The sequence below is a fragment of the Manduca sexta genome, chromosome 16 (genome assembly GCF_014839805.1).
Source record: "Manduca sexta isolate Smith_Timp_Sample1 chromosome 16, JHU_Msex_v1.0, whole genome shotgun sequence".
Taxonomy (NCBI): domain Eukaryota; kingdom Metazoa; phylum Arthropoda; class Insecta; order Lepidoptera; family Sphingidae; genus Manduca; species Manduca sexta.
The window spans coordinates 4,207,810-4,235,068 of record NC_051130.1 but is presented as its reverse complement, the minus strand read 5'-3'; the positions used below and the strand labels follow the sequence as shown (position 1 = coordinate 4,235,068).

Genomic DNA, 27,259 nt, shown 5'->3' with positions numbered 1-27,259 from the left:
ATTATTACCGCTTTATATATGCGTACGGCGCGGCGCTCCGATACGAAATATATGTTTCAATATGCCGTACGAAATTTTACGATATGAAATAGTATTCATACAATGTTCAAATTTGAATACTATTCCGAAGAACAACTATTATGTTACGGTTTTGGATTGTAGAAAACACCGTCCAAGGGCTTAAAGCTGAAATTTCGATTTTGATAATGATATTTTAATTTATATGAGTAAAAAAAGGATTTGATGTCATTTTTCCAACAAAATCTGGATCAAACTTTTGCAAAACACTCATAAATCGATTTATTTATCATATTTAATGTAACTTGGTGCATTGACGCTCCATATCGTTCATTGAATTATGACAATATTCCCGACCTGGCGTCGTGCCGTACCCATTCATAAACAGATTCAAGATCCCAGTGATTCCAATAATCTCGTGACGTGACGGCTCTGTTGGCATTCCCGGCCAAACGACTCACTCTACGCTCTCTTTTTTGGTAATACAATGATTCATCTCATTCACTTGTTTCTTTCTGGAATCGTTGCAAATATTTCGTTGAAATCGATTGACATATTTTGGCTGTTTTGTATTTAGTTGGAATTCTTAAAAATAAAGAGCTTAAACATTTTTATTATTCTGTGTAAGCTGGAGAAAAATATTTGTCTGAAAGTATAAATTTAGATGAAGACACTACACGATGTAGTACGCAATTTCAATTGATTCACTCATTTAAAAATTTATATAACTTTTCTAATTAACAAAAGGAAGACCAAATTTTTATCGAAAAGAACAAAAATTGCACACCGCCAGCAATCGACAAACAAGTAACCAAAACAATATTTTAACCAATAAAGCGATAGAAAATCTTCAAACATTTCGACAAATCTAACATTTTAACGCAATTTGTGCCCTCGAGCGTCAAATCCAGTCTAACAATGCGCTTTCTATTTAAAGCAATGATGACTATCTTTCTGGAATCTAATAAAAACTAAGACCATCTGTTCGGGAGAACTTCTGTTTAGTAACAACATTGACGTATAAATACTTTAATAGCATCCGTGAATAGATTTAGTCTATCCAATCATTCCTAGGATCCGGTTTGTTATGTAAGTATTTTGTTTAATACTAGATCACTACTGGTGATTGATGGACAAAGAAAATAAACTTAGTACAAAGGTTAATCAAATTTAAATCACCGAGGTAACAGAAATCTTTGCTGGTAGAAATGTAATGGCCTGATCTAACCTCTAACCCAGTAGTCACTCCTGCAGATAATTTCGATCTGGTGACAGCTCACTTCCATCAAGTAAGTTCGCCTGACATAATTTTAGCAATCATTGAAAGAACGGTCAGCAAGGGCTCGGCTGTGCCACTGGCATTGCTTTAGTCCATGTTCAGCGGATACTGCTTACCATCAGGTGGTACGCTCGCTCGTTTGCCTACTAAGGCAACAAAATAATAAAAGAAGTCTCTCGTTGGTCGCCATTTTGGATTACTCCCCTTTGCCATCAGATCCAGTAATCACAGCTGTGTTAAAAACTAAATAAATGTAAGTCGTATTTACGGTTTAAAAAAGTATCTATTCTTTTGAAAATCGAGGTTCATACGTTTTAAATACTCCACTCAGTGTAATGATGACTACTGCAAGATTATCTCATCTCATGATCTGTTCAACTGTTAGAACTTTAAGCAAAATGGACTACATCTTTTGAACGATCACTTACTATCAAAAATTCAAAAAAATAAATTGCAAAATAAATCTAAGATAGAGATTTAATACGGTAATTAGAATTTTGATTCGACACGGCAAAGTAACTCCACTGCCTCTGATGGAAAGTGGAGTGGCATTCAGATTGAGTATCGACTGACGAAAGATGGTTATCCTTCGCCAGTCGACACAATTATGCTGGCCTTTTTAAATTCCAAAAAAATAACCAACAATAATTTGAAATTAAACTAATTTTTCGGATTCTATCGCGGTTTTTTGTTTTTTATTTTTCTCCCGACGTTTCGAAGACTTTGCAGCCTTCATGGTCACGGGGGGGACTGAGGTGTTGTTCATCCGCAAAGTCAAAGTTACAATATCTACCTACATTTTACAATTATACAACTTTTTTAAATTTTTAGCTGTTGGTGGTCCGATCTACGCAGAATGAGCTCACAGTGTCTTGAAGTCTGGCAGCCGGTCTTTTGGGTTCCGATTTAATTAAATGTAGAACTGGATCCCAGGCTTGTGCAAGCTTCCAACCATCTTCCCTATTGAAATTAGGATGTTTTTTAATTTCAATAGCCTCGCGAATCATCCTGGGCAGGAATCGGTGTTCTTTGGCGAGGATTTGTGGCTTGTCTAGTCGCAGATAATGATTGGCGCCTCCTTCAGAGTGTTCAGCGACTGCAGACTTCGTCGAGCGTCGGTGTTTCACGTCAGCTATATGTTCTTTTACGCGGGTCCCTATATTTCTTTTTGTTTGCCCGATATAAGAGAGGCCACAGTTGCAATCTATTTTGTATACTCCCGGTTCTTGTAGAGGTATATGACACTTGACAGGTGGTAAAATTGACTAATCTTCTTAGGCGGCTTAAAATAAGTTTTTATGGAAGCACGCTTCAGGATGTAGCCAATCTTGTCGGTGACTCCTCTTACATATGGTAATACAACCGGAACACGTTCAACTGTGGCTGGTTTCACTCGGTTTCTGTGACGGCGGCGTGGAATTTGGAGCTTGTTGTCTCGCAGTACTTGCTTGACATGTTGCAGCTCAGCGGCCAGGTGTTTCTCGTCACAGATTCCTTGTGCTCTCTGAAACAAAGATTTGCCCACGGTAGCTGACTGTTTTGGATGGTGATGAGATTCACCGTTCAGATATTTATCAGTATGGGTCTGTTTCCGATGCACAGTATGACTTAAGGTCTGATTAGGATTACGGATGATTAAAACATCTAAGAAAGCAAGAGATTTATTCTGTTCTAACTCCATAGTAAATTGGATTTTATTGTTGATGGAGTTGAGGTGATTTAAAAATGCAGTTACTTTATCAGATGGTAAAATTGTGAAAGTATCGTCTACGTACCGTTTATAAAACCTTGGAGTGACCGGGGCTGTACTCAGGGCTGTCTCCTCGAAGTCTTCCATAAATATATCGGCGACTACCGGAGATACAGGGGAGCCCATCGCTACCCCCCTCAACTTGTATATAGAACTGATTATTCCACAACATATAGCCAGATGTAAGGCAATGTTGGAGTAGTTCTGCATATTCTACAGGAATGTTATTCTCTGCCAACTTCTTAGATACAATTCTGATGCAATCTTGTACTGGTAAGCTCGTAAAGAGAGACTGGACATCAAAACTGACCATAGTTTCATTGTCAGCTAATTTTAGGTCTTTAATATCGCTGACAAATTGGTATGAATCCTTCACAGACGCTCTAGTGTTTCCTCTAAGTGGTGAAAGCACTTTTGCTACGTGCTGAGCCAATCTGTAGGTTGGTGTGTCGATCTGACTCACAATGGGACGTAGCGGAGCATTTAATTTGTGTATTTTCGGTAACCCATACAGTTTAGGCGGTTTTGCACACGAAGGAACGAGTAAGTTTACGTCAAGATTTAACTTATCGGAGTAATCTTTTATTAAAGAGCTAGTAGCCTTTAATACTTTGGTTGTCGGGTCTGTTTTGACTATTTTATAGGTACTTACATCCGATAAAAGTTGTTCCATTTTATTATTGTAGTCTGACGTATCCATTACTACTGTCGCATTTCCTTTATCTGCACGGAGAATGGTAAGGTCCTTCATCGATCGCAAGTTCTTTAAAGCGATATATTCGTGTTTTGGAAGATTTGGTTTCGGCACTTTCTTTTGACGCAAAATTGACGAAATGTCCTGGCGTATCGCCTCCGAATCTTCGTGTTTTAAGTTATTTTTGAAGAGACTATTCTCAACATTGCAAATAATGTCTTCATACGGTATCCTTCGTGGTGTAACAGCAAAATTTATGCCTTTCGATAAAACCTGAATTGTGTTTTCGTCCAATGATTGTTTTGACAGATTTATTACTGCGCGTTGTCCATGGTTTGCGCGGGAGTGTATCTTATCTATGGTCGCGCGCGTTCCATTCCTACACTCGGTGTTTTTAAGATTATCAACAAATAATTTTGATTGTAATTTATTATATTTTATTATATGTTTGTTTTTGCATTCATTATATTTGGAAGTTTCGCGCTTATTTAAGGTCTCGATGCAATTTTTAAAATCAAATGCTGACAACTCTGTCTTCAATTCATTGGATATAATCTCAACACAATTATTTATGTACTGGAGGTCGGATCGTGTTTCGTGTATGGTAGCTCGTAACAGTTTAGTACTCGCCTGGTTAAGAATTTTATGGAAGACTTCGAGGAGACAGCCCTGAGTACAGCCCCGGTCACTCCAAGGTTTTATAAACGGTACGTAGACGATACTTTCACAATTTTACCATCTGATAAAGTAACTGCATTTTTAAATCACCTCAACTCCATCAACAATAAAATCCAATTTACTATGGAGTTAGAACAGAATAAATCTCTTGCTTTCTTAGATGTTTTAATCATCCGTAATCCTAATCAGACCTTAAGTCATACTGTGCATCGGAAACAGACCCATACTGATAAATATCTGAACGGTGAATCTCATCACCATCCAAAACAGTCAGCTACCGTGGGCAAATCTTTGTTTCAGAGAGCACAAGGAATCTGTGACGAGAAACACCTGGCCGCTGAGCTGCAACATGTCAAGCAAGTACTGCGAGACAACAAGCTCCAAATTCCACGCCGCCGTCACAGAAACCGAGTGAAACCAGCCACAGTTGAACGTGTTCCGGTTGTATTACCATATGTAAGAGGAGTCACCGACAAGATTGGCTACATCCTGAAGCGTGCTTCCATAAAAACTTATTTTAAGCCGCCTAAGAAGATTAGTCAATTTTTACCACCTGTCAAGTGTCATATACCTCTACAAGAACCGGGAGTATACAAAATAGATTGCAACTGTGGCCTCTCTTATATCGGGCAAACAAAAGAAATATAGGGACCCGCGTAAAGAACATATAGCTGACGTGAAACACCGACGCTCGACGAAGTCTGCAGTCGCTGAACACTCTGAAGGAGGCGCCAATCATTATCTGCGACTAGACAAGCCACAAATCCTCGCCAAAGAACACCGATTCCTGCCCAGGATGATTCGCGAGGCTATTGAAATTAAAAACATCCTAATTTCAATAGGGAAGATGGTTGGAAGCTTGCACAAGCCTGGGATCCAGTTCTACATTTAATTAAATCGGAACCCAAAAGACCGGCTGCCAGACTTCAAGACACTGTGAGCTCATTCTGCGTAGATCGGACCACCAACAGCTAAAAATTTAAAAAAGTTGTATAATTGTAAAATGTAGGTAGATATTGTAACTTTGACTTTGCGGATGAACAACACCTCAGTCCCCCCCGTGACCATGAAGGCTGCAAAGTCTTCGAAACGTCGGGAGAAAAATAAAAAACAAAAAACCGCGATAGAATCCGAAAAATTAGTTTAATTTCAATGTCTAACATTCGCGTAAATATAAGAAATCATTCAACAATAATTTTAAAATGTTTCAAACATTCAAAGTTAAAGTCTATCCAGTAGGTCATAGAAATACAAGATGGAGTCATAGCTGTAAACTTGATAGTTCTAAGTGACAAAAGTTTACTTTCCAAGTTTACTATCTTCAAGTTGTTGTCGCTAGACAGGTAGACTAGTTAGAAAGAGGTCAGTTGTCAATACCAACACTAGACGTTAAGAAACGAAACCTATAATATTGATTCATTGCTATGAGGGTTTCTAATTTAACTAAATATCAAAACATACTAATTCATGTACAGGATGCTCTAAAATAGATTTTTACAATAAAACACACACACACCCATCACACTTTTATCCCCAAAGGCATATACAGAGACGTAAACAGGACACCCAATTTTGTTGGACGCCAAGTGTGTTCCCCGGGTTGATACGGAGCGGAAAAACCACTATCACTTCTTTGCCCGACCCGGCATTCTAAGCCAGTACCTCAAAGCGCCGCCGTACCGCGCATGCAGTACAACTACGCCACCAAGGCAAGCCCGTTGAAATTAAACCCATTGAAGTTAAGTATCATTAGTCAGTCAGTCATTTAGTATCATGATACTTAACTTCTATTATCTTACCGTTATAAGCTCAATAAATAATCATGCAAAGTTTTGCAAAGAAATCTACAGAATGACGTTCATACTGCTTATACGTAATTTTGGTTACTCATATTAGATGTCAGGGGTAACGCTTTTATTCGGCTATCTCACCTCATCAATTTGTTTCAAAGAAAATTCCAAGTAGATACGGTGAAGGGATAAACTAAAATATACTTCAATTAGACAAATTAACGTCCATTTTAGGTTCCAGGTTTACACCAATATATTTACTCAATTCAAACATACTAACCATATGTGTAAACCTGCTGCGACTGCTTATATTGGATTTTTTGTTATTCAGTACCGTAATTGGGGATCCTACATAAATGTGTTCGTGGCTATTCACTTCATAGAACCTTATCTACAAACTTATTTAGGGACTGGACAAGTGAGTTGTCCCATCCTCTGGAATTGAGGTCTGCACGTGCGCTTATTCACCAAGTAGGATGTTATCTCAATATTACTTTAATCTGAATTACGCTGGCCAGAGAATAAAATATTTATACCGTGTTCCGCGGCGCCAACTGTATACATCTATATATATAAAAATGAATCCCTATTTCCCTTGGTCACGCCATCACGCGTGAACGGCTTAACCGACTTTATTATATTTTTTTGTGTTTGTTATTGTCAGGAGAAGGTTCTTATGAAAGAAAAAAATAAAAAAATTGCGCGGAAAATTAGAAAATTTAAGAAAACTTAACGAAAATATTAATTTTACATAACTGTCAGCGATTGATAGAATGCGCGCTACAAATTCATAGTTAAGACGGGACAACGTCTGTCGGGTCAACTAGTGATTAATAATAATACTAGCCTTGTATTATATACTGTCCCACTGCTGGGCTTAGGCCTACGATTAGTACTAAGAGAGTTAAGGCCCTAGTGATGCCACATACCTTCGAAATTCTCGGTGAGAATTTATGAGTCTATAGGTTTCCTCACTATGTTTTTTTTTTGACTATTATTATTGTTATGTATTATTGATGTTACGTATCAATTATAAAATATAATGTTTATTTAATGGACTATAGTGAATCAGAATCTGTATTTTTTAGAATTAATGACATTTCCGTATCATCTTAACGGTTTTTTTAACTATACTAAAATGAAATTTAAAATAGATAATACTTTATTATATTTTATCACATTAATTAAAATTTTAATGAATTGGAAACAACATTTGAGCCCAATATTAATTGGTTCCTCAAGTCAATTACTTTTGCTTACTTTCGCTTTGATAATTGCAAAATTACACTGGGACTAAAGAAGTAACTTTATTTAAAGGCAATAGACTTACATTTTAAAATTTTAAAGTACAACTGGACTTAAATGTACTTTTAATATTATCTAGCATTAACGTATATTCTATAGACACGAACGTCCATATAAACTATTTGTTCAAAATCTGAACTAAAATGACAACCAAAACGTCACTATTATAACCTATTTATTCACTTGACCAACAAATAATTTTACTTTTTTGACTTATATTTTTTATTCACGTCTAGGTTTACACTTAGACTCGAGTTTATATATTATGAGTTTCACTCCGTACATAATCATTATTCACATGCTATCAACGTTGAAATCATACCAAGTCAGATGTACGGATTGCAGTACAGTTGAGTCGAACACAATAAGTGTACGGAACATCAAATATAGATTTTATAATTCTAACCTTAATGGATTGAACAAGATCCACTTGAAAACAAATATTTAAACATACATCTGCAGTTAAAGCAAGCAAATAAATCAACCAACCGGGAAATACATTCCATATTCCATTTCTTTTAAAACTGATATCCAAACGTTTCTTTGTCCTTTGCAACTTCATTTCTGTTTGTCCTTAAAGAAACTGTCCAGTTATACCTTTGTTCCCTTACTTCTTATTAAAACGCTTTCTCTTTTGTTCCAGGTGGCGACTTGACAAACGGCATTGATAAACGAAACAATGTCTGGAGCTTTATGATACCACGACTACTTTGTAACATTTTTGTACAGTTTTGATATTATATTTTCATTTTACGTGTAAGATGTGCTAGTGTTGACTGTTTGTGTAAAGTCGATATGTCGTCGAGGACGGGGCCTCGCGGGACGTCAGTTACGACCAGTCAGAGGAAACACCGCTCGCGGTCCACCACCAGATATGACATGGAGAAGAAGCCGAAGACGAAGGGAACGAGGCCGTCGGGCACCACTAGCTTGGTCTCCATACCCAATAGCATCAAACTGACTATGCTCAACAGCGGGCTTATATCTTTCGGTGAGTTTCTTTTTATTGATAGTTTTAACCGACTCCAAAAAAGGCAGGAGGTTCTCAATTCTGCAAGTTTTTTTGTTACTTCATTACTCGGTCATTTATTAGCCGATTTCATAAATCCTTTTTTTATTCGAAAAAATATGCTTCCAGGTTGTAACCGATGATTTTTTCCAAAATCGCAATCATAAGTGCCAATTAATGTGCTTTTAATGTATTCTCATATCTCGTACCATCTGAATAATAACATATGTTTATATGCATTGATGTTTTAGACACATATAAAAATGTTAAAAACTATTTTCAAAGTAAAGAAAAAAAATATCAGTCCGGTATTTTATGCTCCACTGCTGGGCATGACAGAGTGTTTTGAATCTCGAACCACGCTGGGCTAAAAATATTTTCGAGTAAATATCTATGACTAGAGTAAACGTAATCTACAGCCGCCAATACCCAACAAAAAAATTATTTACTCCACGAAAGACGGAAGTCACAGTTTTATCACTCATCCGGGTTTCAAACACGTCATTCGTTAATTTTATTTTTGTTCGACTAATTGTAACCAGTGTAACTACTGGACATAAGACTTAAAATCTCATCTATCAGGATGGCGAGCGCAGTGTAACCAAACAATACTTTGTAATTCAAGGTGTTGAACGGTGTTTGTGCTGTTTACGGGCGGTCGTATCGCTTACCATCAAACGAACGGCAAGCTCGTCTCGTCATTCAAAACAATAAAAAATTATAACAATAATTTTGATTTTATAAACGTTTCATGGGTTATCCATTAATAGTTATAATACCACTATCTCCTTATATTTATAATTGGCTAGGCGAAATTTAGTCAACAGCGTACACTTATTAGATATTTTTTAAATAAGCATATCTAAAACCTACCTAGTTATGTTTAATTGTCAGCTTGTGTTGAATTGTCGAGACGTTCAGCGATTTTCAGAGATTCACTGACACGATATTAGTCTATTAAGGGCCTGGTTCACAAGGTTTAAATTAATTTTATTTGGCAGTTATGGTATACAGCAAATTTAGATGGTAATCAATTTATTACTATTTACTTGGGAGCATAGACTAGAGTGTGACTTTTGTATTTGGTCGGCTTATACACTTATGTGACATGTACTTACAAACTTATGGAAAATATCCCTATTATCATGGGCGCTGGAAGGGGAGTGCAAGGGGGTGCACGTGCACCTCCCTGTCCTGAACAAATCACAATAAAAATAACTGAATGACAATGGAAACTATCGACCACAGACGTTTTATTATAGTTTAGCATATGCAAATACCGCGCGAATTTTATTTGATTTTTTTAATGTAATGAATGATATTATTTACTACCTACTTATACAGATACACTTCCTTAAAAGTTATCTCGACGGCACCCATGCCTATTATTATTAAAGCCAAATGACGTATAAAATTTGCTTAAACTTTATAAAACAAGGTCATAATCTTCCGTACAAGAATGTACCGATATTTCACAATTTGAAATACATCATAGCAGCGTAGTGGAGCGTGGACTAAACGACCCCGAATGTACACATCAATGGGCACATTCTACATTCGCATGCATTTAAAAATAACTTTGGAGATGTAGAGCGAATTTTCCACGGCGCTACATTCCCTTTGAGCATTCCAAACGGGTTACAGCTCAAACTGAAACAATAAATATTATGCAGCCTCTAATGCTCTGGACTTCATTCAAATATTTATGGTTAGTATTGAAGTTTGATGATGTAAGGTGCAAAGTCGCACGTTTTTTGATTTCTAACAATCTAAACATTTTCAAAATTTATAATTTATAACGATAGTAATAAGTGACAGCGGCGATAGCCTAGTTGGATGTGGAACGGTCTGCCAAGACGAATGTCCGCAGGTTCAAATCCCAAGGGCACACACCTCTGACTTTTCTAAAAAATCATGTGTGTATTCTTTATGAATTTATCGTTCGCTTTAACGGTGAAGGAAAACATCGTGAGGAAACCTGCACATCCGAGAAGATCTCTATAGGAATTTCGAGGGTGTGTGAAGTCTACCAATCCGCACTAGGCCAGCGTGGTGGACTAAGGTCTAATCCCTCTCAGTAGTAAAGGAGGCCCGTGCTCAGCAGTGGTCAAGTATATAATACAGGGCTGATATTATTATTATTATTAATAAGTGATATAGCTTGATTGTTATATAAAATTTATTGTAACACGAACGCCTATATTTGCCTTACAAAGATAGATATTATGAAAACTCATATTTAAACAGCTAATTAAGTTTACTTTATACGTGTTTGAATTGAATTACTCCACGTAATTCTCTCGATGTTATAGAGCCTGCGAAATTTGATCAATCCCATTATAAGTAAGATTAATAAGCGAAATAATTTCTATGTTGTCTCTCGCTGAAACGCGAGAAGTGGTAATTCTAACTTTGATATTAGTTAACTTTGAAATAACGTGGTATTTCTATTCTAATACTGTGAATTTATAGGTAATTTACTGTTGTATTTATATCTTTGCATTGCTGGGCAAAGCAGTATTTTTAATCGTGGGATTTTTTTGGACCGTTATTCCAGCTCCTATTTCAGAAACGTAGATGTTAAATAATAAAGTTTAGAACAAAATAAATATCAATATAAAGTAATTTTCATGTTACACGGCCTGTTGCCATTATTTCTGTAAGAGATTTCGTCGCAGCGCCAACATCACAATTTCAGTCAGAAATACAATCACGCACACACCATGTCCCCGCTGAAAATGATAAAATATCAGAAAAGTAAACCTGGGATTTTTGGCGAAAATATTCGTTATTCATACATAATTTTTGGCACAATGTTAACAGAAATAAGGACGACTGATTGAGTGGATTCATTTATTAACGCAATCTCAAAATGACTTTGTATACAATGCATGTTTTACAATTGTTCAGTAAATTAAATGAAAGTGGATATTAATATTAGCATAACCTGACTAATCGAGAGAAGAATACTTTTGCACTATTAAATACCATAAAGATTTAAATAACTCCATTATCCAAACGTAGCGATTCGTGGAAAATGTATTTAACATATTCGCTCTCATTTCGTGAAAAGGTAATAAATATGTAAACCAATGTTATATTTATTAAATTAGTTGGATGAGCTGAAAATAAAGTAACATTTTTGCAAAAATAAAATGCGAAATGTCCACTTGCGAGCTCAATGTAAATCAAACATTAAAATAAAGTGAGAAAGTTTTTAATTAAACGTTTGTGTTTTACGTTTAAAATGGATGAATGTAAATATTTTTCGCAAAGTTTTACATTACCATAAACGAGACTCTTTTCAAATGAAGTGTTATTTTCGAATGGAATCTGTTCATCCAGAAATTATAAGGTTAAAGTTATATCTATGCTTGCAAATATATATTTAATGACTAGCGGACCCGACAGACTTCGTCCTGTCAAAAAGATTTGTAATATGACAGTTTTTTGTTCCTATCTATTTTACTGTCGGGGCAAAAATTCTCCTGAACAGAACCTTCACCCTGGTGATAGGGCGTTGTGAATAAAAAATAATTATTAAATAAAACAGATATAAGCATTTAAAAGTAAGTAATCGCTTTATTGGTAATCATCATAATTATTAACAAAAATCAGTTTTATTTTCATTGTAGTGCTTTATGATATACAATATTTTTTGTTTGATTCCCTGGCGCATAGACAAATAAATCTGATGGTTTTTCAACACGGGAACAGGCAACATACAATTGACCATGGGAGAAACATGGGTTTTCCAGATTAATACCACAAACACTTAATGATTGCCCCTGGGACTTGTTTATGGTCATAGCAAAAGCAAGCCGCACTGGAAACTGTAGTCTTTTAAATTCAAATGGCACATCAGTCGGAATCATTGGGATGCGCGGTATGAGAACATCTTCTCCTTTATACTTTCCTTTCAGTAAAGTTGCTTCTATCACGTTGTTTAGTAATTTTTTTATCGCTAACCATGTGCCGTTGCAAAGACGCGGTCGGTTGATATTTCGCAACATTATAACTACCGATCCAACCTTTAATTGAGTTTCAGAACGCGACATTACATTATTATATTCTGTGCTCCAACGCACACTGCTTTGATGTTAGGAACACACCTACATTGCTTAGACAACAGTGAATTTTATACAGTAGCAATAAAGCTCAAATTGACTCTACGTATTAGTTAGAAAACGTTTGTATGGGATAAAGAAAAGGACTGTTTTTAGGGTTTTTTCGGCAATTATTTGACATTTTCTCGCCGTAAAAACCATCCTTGAGCTTCGACGAATATTAAAAAAAAAGAATTAGCCAAATTGGTCCAGGCGTTCTTGAGTTATGCGCTTACCAACACATTTAGCGATTCATTTTTATATTATAGATTATGATGCGCCATATATGAAGAATATCGAGAAATGTGACATTTTGCAAATATTCATTGAATTCTGACATTCGCTAATGTGTTAAATATGGTGATGAAAGTGGTGACAAAATTGATGACTCATAGTTGGTGTATCATCAAAAATTGGTTAGGATGACGAGCGCAGTGGAATACCAAACAATACGTTGTAATTCAAGGTGTTGAATAGTGTTTCTACTGTTTATGGGCGGTCGTATCGCTTACCATCAGATGTCTTATTGTCTCGTCATTCAATGCAATAAAAAAAGTGACTTACACGAATTATCAACATCTATATTAGAATATTTGGCTGTACATGATGACAGAGCTGCCAATATCATAAACACGTGTAAGCAGGGTTAACTGTGAATCATAACTAAATCATTTGTCATTTCAATGTTCAGTATTTCATTCTTCAATGACAACTTTATTACAACGCGTGTGTTTGTGAACATAAATTATTTTTAAGCGGCTACGTGCCAGGGTTATTGACATTGTTCTTCGCTAAACTCAAAACAGTATTGGCTAAACCTATTTATCGATTTTATAGAAGCGAAATTTATCGTTCGCTTTAACGGTGAAGGAAAACATCGTGAGGAAACCTGTACATCGAGAAGTTCTCTATAGGAATTCCAAAGGTGTGTGAAGTCTACTAATCCGCACTAGGCCAGCGTGGTGGACTAAGGCCTAATCCCTCTCAGTAGTAGAGGAGGCCCGTGCTCAGCAGTGGGCAAGTATATAATACAGGGCTGATATTATTATGACTTATTTGGGAACAAATTTTTTTATCATATCACGGCAAAGGATCTCAAATCAGTTTTAACTTATAATGGTCTACACAAACAACCTCCCAAACCCTACACTTGGATACAAATACTGAACCGAGTTATATGATTGCTTATATTCTTATACCAGCCTAATAACACCATCCCGCTGGCGAGTATGATTACTACTCTAAGAAGGGCTTCACTAGCTCGCTCCCACTTAGTTTCATAATTCCAAGTCCAATAGAAACATGAATCCGTCATTGAGTCCGTCTCGTACTGGTGAAAAAGCTCCATTCGCATCTTGCTGCGAAAATAGTTTGAAAAGGCTGTTGGCCTTCTGTAGGTCAAGTGAAATGGCAGCACGAGATATATGCATGCACGTGTGTTTACACCACTTATCTTTATTAAAATATTGTGGTGAATTGTTTAGCATTAATGTTTTAGTGTTTTATAGTGCAGCTGGATATTTATATAGTAGAGGCGATTCTGTTCTTTTATTTTTTTGTTCTAGTTCGTACTTAGTATCTAAAAGTGACGAAATCTTAAATCTTCCAAAAGAGAACACGACACAACATATAGGTTACTAATATACATTCGGCCTGTAAATCGTTCTAATAATAATTTTATTCTTTAGGAGTTTTACATAATGGGACGCCGGCAGTAATCGGATTATATTGAATCATGTAATTAATCCATGGTTAATTATGATAAACAATACAAGCTAGTATTTTCTAAAAGATAACCCGATATATAGGTTCGAGTTCCTACACCAATAAGTATGAATGAGGTCTATACATCGTTTGAATGACAATCAGATTTTACATAAATTATAAAAGTGTAGCTAGTAGGAAACGGGTCATATAGAACCTTTGACAGTGATACATACATAATACATAAATTTTATATTGATCATTTGATAATAATCTTATGTCACCAATTTAGCTTTTATATTTGACTTTAACAATTATAACCAATTATAATATATTTTTGTTGTTGAATATAATTGAATGTAAGTTAAATAGGTTTGATGCATTTTCAAAATATTACATTTTTTTAATCCATCCCAATAACGTCTCTGTAACAATAACAAAAGTTTTCTCATATTACTCATATAATACCTGTTTTATACTAACCTACTTTATATAATATATCATACGCGAAGTTTTCTCTCTCCACGCTTTCCTCTACGGCTTTTTTGTAAGAAACTTTTAGGAACATTCGTTACAAAAACTTTGCTATGACGATTATTTGTTATTTTCTTGTGAAGGAAATTTCTGAACGGAAAAATTGTTTGTGGCCCCCTCCTAGGGCTGTTTTTCGTTGGTAAATGCTGTTTTATGTAGATTTCACATACTTATAAAGGAAAATTGAAGGTAGTAGAAACATAGTTCTAGAACGTCTTACAATATAAGTCTTATAGCCAATCTTCCGGCATAAAAGTAGTGAAAAATTCCTTTAAATCTTTAGAGCTGTTTATTTTCAACCGACTTCAAAAAAGAAGGAGATTCTCTTTTTTTTGTGTGTTTGTTACGCGATTACTCCGCCAATTGTGGACTGATTTTCAAAATTCTTTTTTTGTTCGAAAGGATATTCTTCTGAAGTGGTCCCATAGTCACCAAGTCAAGATCTGATGACTGGATCTTGGAGAAATCGAGGACAACACTCGAATTTTATAAAACCACACATCGTTTTTCGCAAATTTTATCATACATCAAAACATTTTCATAATTTTCTCACGAACATGTCCTGCATAGGGTACTTTTACCCCGCAAAAGCATAATCGTACTTCTATACTTGGAAAGGTCTGTACACCGCCGAAGTTACAAATACCTATTAAATATATTTATCACGTTAATTTTTTTGAACAGTTTAATCTGGCGTGCGCGTACTCGTAAATAACGTTTGCGTACACCCAATCACGTTTTATTTACTCGGCCCGATGGCTCCTTCAATTAACTGCCTCCCTAGTACTTGATTGTATCCACACTTATCACTTAACCTTCGTTTTTGGGTCGCCATTTTGACTAGTGTCACTTTCATAGTCGTTTAAAACTTGATGAGCTTGAGATTTGAGTTGACCACACATTAAAAATTCCTTGATGATTAACGAGCAAGTAATAATTACAGTGAAATGATTAATCATTTAGTTACCACTACAGCTGGCCAGACATTTACAGTCAGACCAAAATGACTATTTGATGAATATTATTGCGGGTGGCAAACAATTTAGCACGTCCCAATGCAAGCTTCAGCGCTCAGAGTTATTAAAATGCAGGCTATTATCGAGTCGAAAGCGAAGGATGTACTACAAAAAAAATATAAAGCATTAAGCACGCCATCTCACTACACAGCCCTCGCCACTGAGTCATGACATGATTTAAAATGTTTACATCCAGGAATTTATATATTTATAAGACAACTATTAGTTAATATTCAGTATTACTTAAAGCAATGAAAATATTTTTGGTTCGTCTGCTGTTTATTGTTGAAGAGATAGATTCCCTGAACAAGTTTTTTATATTTAACAGAAAATTTACCTAGACAATTAAATTAAACTATTTTACGAATTTTATCGCGGTTTTAATATTTTACTTTTCTCCCGACGTTTCGAAGACTTTGCAGCCTTCATGGTCACGGGGGGGGACTGTTAAATGTCTAACATTCGCGTAAACTAAAGAAATCATTAACTAGACAACTTTATTAGGACGAATTTACCATTTGCGTTTTACATATTTTCAATTTCGCAAATTCTATATAAATGCGATATCCTTAGAATAACATCGTATAGAAGGCATGACAATTGAATGCGATGCTTTGAGTCGGAATGGCTCAGGCCAAGGCCGCGGCTTAAGTCTTGACCTCGCGACGGATTTTCGGCCTCTTCAGTCTAGACTTGAATTCGTGAGACTTCTCGCTTTAGATTTTAGTTGTATATTTGTAATATTTATGTTATTCGTCATATATTTATAGTAGTATCATAATTTTGTTGTTATAAATGAATTGTGTGAATATATCTTAATGTTAAGACGATTGGATGTACGTTTGTAACGCAATAGATTTGGATGAAATTTAGCCTACAAAGTTTGAATTAATAACATAAATAATGTTTTATCTTGGAAGTAGCACAGTGGGACTTTTATTCTGGGAAATCATAATCGCGTAGGCGATGTCCTGATTATAACTATGTACTACATAGTTAAATTATTCAAATGAAAACACTCATACTGCCGTCCTAATGAAAAAAGACGTATTTAATAACACAGTGACTTCAAGACACTGAGCTCATTTAGCGTAGATCAGACCACCAACAGCCAAAAATTAAAAAAGTTGTGTATTTGTGAAATGTAGATAGATATTGTAACTTTGACTTTGCGGATGAACAACACCTCAGTCCCCTCCACAAAGGCTGCATAGTCTTCGAAACGTCAGGAGAAAACTAAATTATTAAAACCGCGATAGAATCCGAAAAATAGTGTAATTTTAACGTTTAGAATCGTATATCTTCTTAATTTTACCCCAAAGTCACACACTATTACAATAATTTATATTACCTTTGTAATAATTAGCTTGTTACTATACGACTTCTTCACTCAAGTACCTCAAATTACAACCACAACTAACATCTCCACTTTGTTAATCACGTGCTTGAGTCGCAAACTTCGGTACACCGACGTGACATGGTTTCCGAGAAAACTTCGCGAGTACTTCCTTATATTATTTTCTTTATATGTCCCGACTAGTTTTCAGATTTTTAGCGTTGACAATATTAGTAAAATCGTAGTTACTACAATTATTCTTACGGTTTTTGATCGGTAATTTGTTTTAGAAACAAGATTTTTTTTTAATTTATTTTTTATCGAAAATGCTACTGTTATAAGTGTTGAACTGTGATATTAAAATACCCGATTTATAATCATCGTACTCATGTTGAAAATATAAAGGCTTGCTCCAAATCGCGTCGTAGTTCTACTTTTTTTTATTGCCGTAGTGGACAAACGAGCAAGGGAATCTACCTGATAAGGGATATTTTTTTGTTGTGTATGCAACAAAAAAATGCAACCAACATCCAGGGAAATCCGCGAATGGGATACAAGAAACCACCGGCTTATCCACTGCAGGTCCCTGGAGGAAAGTTGGGAGAGGATAGCCGGAAATGACGTGTAGGAGAAGGATAAGGAAACCTCTTAGGATGGGAGGAGAGGAGAAAGTTAGGAACTGTTCGTGAACCCTTATAGATCTCAATGTAAATTGGCAACTATAAGGCATAGATACCTGTGTCCCTAGGGTTACGACAAATATCCCTCCGTGCATGCGCGTGCATTCAATGTGGAGACCGATCGCACAAGAATTGCCTCGGAAGCAAAACAAGGGATATTTGCTGCCATAGATAGCAATGGTGGAGGAGCAAAGCCGCTGCCTATCGGTAAATGAGCACTCTCTTTAAGCCTCGTTTAAAAGATAGGTCAGTGCGCCCGCGGAAGATCAAAGATCCATTGTAATCCTAATTTATTTTACAATCATATTGATGTATGAATCGACCAGTACATCAAACCCCGTGTAATCAGTTTACTGTGCCAGAACATAAAACACGCGTATATCTCTATATAAAATTGTCACCTTCAACTCAATCAAAGCAAATTTGATTTGCATGCAGTTCGTTTGAGCTGAAATAGAATAGTGTATTCCGCAAAAAATAAAAATATCCCGCAGGGACGCTGACAATATTTCGTTTATACCTATGTGTAGAATTCCAGAAAACATGGAAATAATATTCTGAGTTTGTACTTCGGAATCCATTTATTTACAAACTGACATTTCTTTGAAACAAAACATTATATTAAGAAAAACGTACCAGCCAGTACACTACACTCCTCCATACTAAATTAACAAAACACTCAACTCTACAACTTAAAATGATAATACCTCACATTCTATAATCAGGAACGTTTGTTAATCTACACTGCCTAATAGGGCGTTGCCTGGGACGTGGAGTCGTTGGCTCATATGGTAAGGCGTCCTGAAATTCAGGTGATAGCGGGGTGGCACTACCCTGAAGTTCCACTAACGGAGACCGCGTCGCGATCGGTCTACTGACCGGAGTATGAATTGCGGAATCGCACACTCTCTGCCCCTGCACCGATGATAAAGTGGCTGGCTCTGAACCTAGTGCTGACCTTAATCCTGCACTAGGAAGTTGAGACACCCTTTTCATTGGAATCGCTAGGGATAAACTAGCGTTCTCCTTCCTAATTTGGTTTTCATTTTTATGAAACTTCCTTTTAATTTGGTCTATATGCCTGTGAACTGACTCTCCCCGGCTGCCTACAATCTCGTAATCAGTATTCCCTAAACATCTATGAATTTTGCCTGAGACCCATTTGTCTCCACTCAAATACTGACGGTACCATACCTCTTCACCCTGATCGAAAGATCTGTGTACCCCTTTTCTAGCTCCACTTTACCGTTGCTGAGCTTTCCTTACAAAATTCTCCCTGTCTGGCCTTAAAACGTCTAACTTCGTCCGTAACCGTCTACCTAACATTAACATTGCAGGGCTTTCTCCCGTAGTCGAATGCGCAGTATTTCTATAGTGTAAAAGATAAGTATAAAGTGCTTTATCAACTTCTTCCTTAGCCTGCACTGCTTTCTTAATAACCCTCTTTAAGGATCGCACTGCATTTTCCGCGAGACCGTTTGAGGGAAGGATGATATGGCGCCGAAAAAACGTGATCTATACCATTAGATTTAAGGAAACTACCAAACTCATTGCACGTAAACTGGGGCCCATTATCCGTAACGATCTGCTTGGGTAGGCCCCATCTGCTAAAAAGTTCACATAACTTATCTATGACCTTCGGTCCTGTTGTATTACTCATATGGAAAAGTTCCGTCCATTTAGATGTAGCGTCCACTACGATCAAGTATGTTTTCCCAAATATGGGCCCCATGAAATCTAAATGCAGCCTGGTCCATGGATGATTCGGCCACGGCCACATACTCGGAGTTTGCCGCGGCGGAGCATCCGCCTGAGCAGCACATATCTCACAACTACGACACATGCGCTCTATTTCTTCATCAAGTCCGGGCCACCATACGTAACTACGAGCCATAGCCTTGGATTTAACTATACCCATATGGGGCTCATGGAGCATCCTCAAAACTTTTCCCTACACTTCACCGGAATCAATAATCTATGCCCCACAACACGCAACTCAATTCTTCATAGAGTTCATCTTTCCGATTAAAATAAGGTCTAAACTCTTCGATATCACAGTCTCTTGGCCAACCATCGCGCAAAAAACTCAATATCCTCGATAAAACCGGATCCTTACTAGTCTGTAGTTTTAACTCTTTATAATCTAACAATAAAGCCTGTTGAACAAAATGCAAATAAGTTTGTTCCGGCACAGTGACATCTTGCTTACTATTTATCGGTAAACGCGACAACCCGTCGGCACCATTTCTCTCCGACCTAACATACTCTATTTCAAAATCATAAGCAGATAAAATGATAGCCCACCTTTGCATACGACTAGCTACCATCGTTGGAATTCCTTTATGAGGGCCGAAGATCGATACCAACGGCTTATGGTCCGTTCTCAAGAGAAAATGACGCCCATACAAATACTGGTGAAACTTTTTGACCCCGAATATTATTGCCAACGCTTCACGATGTATTTGAGAGTAATTCTTTTCCGCGTCGGTAAGAATGCGCGATACATAAGCTATCGGGCGCTCTCCCGTTCCGCTTGCCGCCGGTTGCGATAGCACCGCTCCAACTCCACGCGCACTCGCATCACAAGTCAGAATAAGAGGCTTATTTGGGTCGTAATGCGCTAAAACCTCTGTACTCATCATTAACTGCTTAATTTTACTAAAAGAACGTTCACATTCGGCCGACCAAACCCAAACCTTGCCCTTTTGAATAATTCGTAGAGCGGTACTAATATAGTGCTCATATTCTTTACGAATCTCGCGTAAAAGTTAATTAGTCCTATAAAAGATCGCAACTCCGTAACACTACTCGGTCTAGGTATTTTATCAATCGCCTCCAATTTCGCTGGGTCGGTTTTAATGCCGTCCTTATGTAAAACGTATCCTAAATACTTTACTTCATCAACTAAGAAAACACATTTTTCGGTTTTCAATTTCATTCCTTTAATATAAAGTCTCTCAAGCACTGCTTCTAAAGCGGCCAAATGCTCCTCCTTATTGCTACCTCCTATTATCACATCGTCTAAAAATACCTCTACATTAGGAATTCCCTTTACTAATTCACACATTATGCGCTGAAAAATGCCCGCACTAGACGCTAGACCATAAACTAATCTATTATACTGAAATAAGCCGCGATGAGTATTTATCACAGTATATTTTTTGTTTCATCTAACTCTATCTGGTTATAGGCCTGGGATAAATCTATCTTAGAAAAATATTTAGCCCCGCCTAGGCGCACCAATAAGTCATCAATTCTCGGTAACGGAAACCTATCTACATATAGCATAGGATTAACAGTAGCCTTATAATCCGCACAGATTCTCAGAGAGCCATCCGCTTTATTTACCGGTACCAGAGGAGACGTCCATTCGGAACAATCGACTGGCTCGATTATTCCATCGCGCAGCATTCTGTCTAACTCTGCGTCAACACGGTCGCGCAGTGCGTAAGGCAGTGGCCGCGCACGATGGAACACCGGTACCGCCGATTCCCGTAATTTCAACGTCGCCTTACAGCCAGTGAATCGGCCCAAACGTCCATCAAACAGCTTGTTATATCTGTCAAATAATAAGTTTATTTCTTTATTAAAATGAGTCCGATCAACATTACAATGGTTTACATTCGTATTGGTAAATAGTGGTATTTTGATATGTAATTCAGTTAACCACTGCCTTCCTAAGAGTGAGGTAGTACCTCCTTTTACTACAAACAACTCTAATCGTTTAGTTTGTTCCCTGTAACGTACTAGCGGATTAATAACCCCTATGGGTTTTATACTTACACCATTATAAAAATTAAAAACTATCTTGTGCGGCTTCAGTTTTAGATGATTAAAATACGCATCATAGGTGCTCTTACTAATGCATGACACAGCTGAACCCGTGTCTACTTCCATTTGTATAGTACAACCATCAATGGATATGGGCAAACTCACCGCCTTATAATTATTTAAACATAATTGGTGAAGGTTCTCTTCTACATCCGATTGCTCTTCGGCATTTTCCCGTTGATTGGCTTGGCCGTGGTGTATTCCTGTGCGACCCTGAGATCTTGCCACCGCTGGTATTTCACTTGCTCGAGTCTTCGATGCCGCGACAAATCGGCACATTCGCCGTAAGTGACCAACAATTCCGCATCTTCCGCATACGAAGTCGCGGTACCTACAGTCTACATTACCATGATCTATAGAACCGCATCGGCCACAACCTGTGCTGCGGACTCTGTGCCCTGTCCGCGATCCGCTATTTCCGTGAACAAAAGACCGCCACGAGCCTTCTTTGCACGCTCATGCGACGCGAGTAAGTGCACTTTTCCCTCTGCAGTCGTCGGTGATTCCGTCACTTCCGCACTCAGAACCATCACAGCCGCCGCATCTCTCTCCGCCGCTTCTAATGAGCTCGCCAACATCACCGCTTCCGGAAAAGACAGAATACCGTTTTCGGCAAATAGACTCTGCCGAATCACCTCGCTTTTAATCCCACAGACAAATTGATCTCTTAAATTTTCGTTCAAATTTGCTCGAAATTCACAATAACGTGACATTTTTTTTAATTCCGCCACGTAAACGGCAACAGTTTCTTGGCTTTCTTGTCTCCTCTGCCTAAATTTATAGCGCTCCGCTAGAGGCGATGGTGTGGGTTGCAGATGATTCCGCATCTGCTCCACCACTTTTCGTACTCGGATTCTGAGGGTTTTTCGGACTGGATAAATTGACTAATAGTTCATAGGCCTCTTCGCCCATTACAGCAATTAAAGTTGGTAACCTCATGTCTTCTTTCACATTATTTACTTTGAAATACATTTCCAGTCGGTCTATATATGTTGACCACGTACCATTTTGTACGTCGAATTTTGATACCTTTCCAATCGACATTTTAACACGCTATACCCTTCCTCCGAGATAACTTACATACAATATGTTCTCAATTTTCCTCGTCGCCACTGTAGAATTCCAGAAAACATGGAAATAATATTCTGAGTTTGTACTTCGGAATCCATTTATTTACAAACTGACATTTCTTTGAAACAAAACATTATATTAAGAAAAACGTACCAGCCAGTACACTACACTATGATTCTGTAAAGTGACTTTTTTATTGCTTTGAACGACGAGAAGGGCTTGCAGTTCGCCTAATGGTAAGCGATACGACCGCTCATAAACAGTAGAAACACCATCTAACACCTTGAATTACACAGTATTGTTCGGTATTCCACTGCGCTCGCCATCCTGAGACATGATATGTTAGGTCTTATTATGCCCAGTAGTTACACTGGCTACAATGTTCTTCAAACTGGAACTCAACAGTGACTACACACTGCTGCTTGGCGGCGGAAATAGAAAGAGAAATGAATCAAAGAAAGATGAAGAGTTGTAAATATTTCTGTTTCGTCTGAAGTAAAAGTTACCCTTGAATATTCATCCTTGGTGTCGATAATTTGTTTACGAAAAACGTGCCTTGGCTAAAATATTCGATAGAGCGAAATACGTTTCGTCTTTTAATAACAATAATGAACATCTGTATTGCGTTACGGCTTCAAATAAATTAAGTTTGAGTAAGATATCTGTAAATTTTATTAGTGGTGTACAAACAGTACGTTTGTTATACGGTATTATATAGAGAGACCAACTAAAACCAATTCTAGTGACAAAGAGCACTTTTTTTTTAATTTAGTCGAACACAAAGGTTAGGCGACATACATTAAAACTACACAGAAGGAACAACTAAAGCCGATGCTAGTGACAAAGTCAAGAGCACTTATCTTTTAAATTTAGTCGAACACAAAGGTCATTAGGCCACATACATTAAAACTACACAGAAGGAACAACTAAAGCCGATTCTAGTGACAAAGTCAAAAACACTTTTTCTTTAAATTCAGTCGAACACAGAGGTCTTTAGATTATTGGTCACATACATTAAGAACCTCTATTATAAAATTTATTTTCTAACAATCTGAATCAAGACGTATGTCAAATATACGAAAAAAAACACTTAAGTGTTTTAAAGGCTATTTTTGACCCCAGAAAATACATATTAGATGTTTATACCAAGTGACTACACGAACCAAGTCTGATGTAAAAGCTACTCAATCATTTCAAAGTATAAGGAAATTGATAACAATCGAACAGTGCTATTATTACGCCGGAACCGGAAGCCTAAACAAACTGACCCTGTAAATTGATCGGGAAATTTAAACACGCCCTGTGTGCCCACTAGATTAGGGTCAATTGAGTGATCCTATTTAAACTTTGTAATTATATACGGTTTTTGAAAATGGAAATTTGACTGATATATTTTACATGGCATTGCTTGCTATCGGCCATTTGCAATAGGTATTAATCAGTTATTATATGTATATTGTTTTGTGATCATGTGTCTATTTAACAAATAAATTCTTATTAAATTTAAATAGCAACAAATAAGTATCTAATCTATCCAAAATATGCTTTCCATTTATTTACGCTATCTCGTATACAGCAATATCTTAGTTGGGAGTAGAACGGACTGCCGAGACGAAGATGATGAGGCTATAGGTTCAAAACCCAAGGGCACGCACATCTGACTTTTCTAAAGTTATGTAGTATTCTTTGTAAATGATTGCTTGCTTTAACAGTGAAGGAAAACATCGTGAGAAAACCTGCATACCTGGGAAATTATCTGTAGGAATTTTGGGTATGTGAAGTGTACTAATTCGCACTAGGCCAGCGTGGTGGACTAAGGTCTAATCCCTCTCAGAAGTAGAAGAGGTCCGTGCCCAGCAGTGGGAAAGTATATAATATAGAGCTTATATTATTATATCGCAACTGATATTTTGAGACGCCTAAAATATTATTTTATAGTGTTGTCTAATTTGATCATAGAACAAAATTCTTAAACAAAATGTTTACTATTCTTTATTCCTAATAATTTTTTCTTTGAATACTTAATGTAACCTCATTTTCGATCATAAAACATAGCACAATAACGTTGAATAGTTATGAATAAAAACTCAAAGGAAAACAGCAAACGTTATTAACTAAGGGCCTGTTTACACGTTTCAACTTAATTTTATTTGGCAGTTATCATATACAGCTAATATAGATAGTACTTATTTTATTACCATTCATTTGGACGAATAGATAGAAATGCATTAGCCTTGATTTGGTTTTAGCTTTGATTTAACGTATATTAAGCAGTGGCGAAGGGTGAAATTTTTCAAAAGGTAACCCGATGCAAAAACCAATTGCCTTAATTAATATATCGCTACCATTTTAACAGAAAACGAAAATTAAGACAGACGTAAATAAAGCTAAAAGGAAAACCGGTAGTAATCGGGTTGTATCGACGCTTCGCCACTGATATTAAGGATATACTTTATCTAAAATGTTATAGTTTATGTATTATAATACGTAGTTATTTTTATGTTATATATTATTCGTTGTTTTATACTATATGTGATATATTATATGTTTTAATACTTTTGTACATCGTATTTCTAAGCCATTTTATTACTTATGCCCGCCCGCTCGTTTCGTTCCTAGTTATTTTAAATCCATCCAAAGGTAGTCTGGAAGAAATTGCCGATAGTGATGAAACCGCTATGTGTACTTTCTGTTTAATCATTATCTCTGTATATTTACTTTTCTATACTATTTGATGAACAATAAAGAGTTAAAATAAATATTAATGTTAGGAGTAGCACTCAATAAATAACTAAAACTATATTATTCCGTGGAGCGTCTACTCAGAAGTTGCGAAACAAGCCCTAACGCTTGTTATTCACGATAAATAATTTTGTTTACAACGAAGCGAGAAGTGAGAGTTCATTATCCTCAAAGAATATCGAGGGTTTGTAAGATCTTGTTTTATAAGACGATACCTATTTATTTACGTTCCGCTTTTATTCCGTCCTGACTAATTAAAATCGCAATTATAATTCTTGCCTACAATGCAACTACAACCCTCTTATTAAATGTGATAGTGTTTAATGTAACTATTACATAAACACTCACCAAAGCCTATTTTTGGGTGACTACTTACCATCAGATGAGACGTTAGTCCAACTGTCTTTGGAGACAATCGTAAAAATACCTCCAAAATGTCTTCCAACACGGTCTAACACAGTACAATATAAAACAGATAAATAATCTGAGTAGTAATAGTTATGGAAGGGCGTTGTGTCCTAGAATTTTTATGCTTAAAAGGCTATTACCACTTTTAGCTAATAAGGAAAACTTGTGAAATAGTGAATAAAGATATTTTTTTAATGTATTAAAATGCAATATAATAAAAACACGCAATTATAATTTCGAAAACCATGAATATGTAAAAGATGAACAAGACTATTTCGTAATTTCATAAAATCTCCAAAGCATAAACTTAATAAAAAAGTACATCAGATCAGGAAGGATAGCTCACATAAATTTTATTCTAAAAGAAAATTATTTTAGACTGAATATTTTAAGTCTAACAAATTTTTACACTGGGACTTTTATTTCGTTTTGAAATTCTTCAGTGCATTAAATACATCTTATAATTGTGAAAATGTTTGGACGTTTGTTACAAGTAAAGGCAGTAACTGTTAAACAGATTTGTATTAAATTTGTCACGGAAAGACCGCGTCCTGGATTAACATGTGGACTATTTAAAATTTGTCCCGGTAATTAACGTTCGTAGGAAATATTATTATTAATATTAATGTTATTATTTTCTTTGCCATGGAGATTTTTACTTTATTCACCAACAAAATTTAAATTAATATCATTGGCTACGGCAAGCCCACTGCTGGGCATAAGCTTCGGCAAAAATGTCCAAGCGGACTTGTTGGAAGCGGTTTGCACCCAGCCATTTTGTGAAGAAACAAACACACATCGTGCCTTCCTCGCAGAACGGTAGGCAGAGATAAAATCAATGCTTCCACTATAGGTTCCATACTATGATGTTAAAGGAGGTGAGCCTATCGCCATGTAAAGAATTTCCAGACTCCGTACTGTACTGATCAGAAGAACGCTGTAACATTTTGCCCCACTCGGGATTCGATCCCAGGACTTCAGGCCGATATCCGTTCCCAGCACGCAATAGAACAACACCACCAAGGCGACTTAATCAAAAACATCCTACTAATAATATTATAAATGCGAAAGTTTGTGAGGATGGACGTTTGTTCCTCTTTCACGAAAAGAGTACTGAACGGATTTGGATGAAACTTTACAGTAATATTGGTTATGCATCAGAATAACACAAAGGCTACAATTTATAATGATGTTGTGTAATTTGGTCATAATGTAACGATACATATCAAATAAGTCGGAAAAAATATCCGGAGAACTCCTTCACGTAGGCGAAGCCGCGAGCAATAGCTAGTATTTTATAAGTCCTTA

The 27,259-nt window shown here is 36.6% G+C and overlaps 1 protein-coding gene across 2 annotated transcripts in view; it reads left to right on the top strand.

The window, feature by feature from the left end:
• Positions 1-27,259, top strand: part of LOC115444602 (receptor-type tyrosine-protein phosphatase kappa) — a 174,341-nt gene that overhangs the window by 74,081 nt on the left and 73,001 nt on the right. For both annotated transcript variants that reach the window (XM_037439355.1, XM_037439356.1), the window contains exon 2: positions 8,158-8,505. In XM_037439355.1, coding sequence (XP_037295252.1) covers positions 8,310-8,505 — 196 coding nt within the window. In that variant the 5' untranslated portion in view covers positions 8,158-8,309. The remainder of the gene's footprint in view (positions 1-8,157; positions 8,506-27,259) is intronic.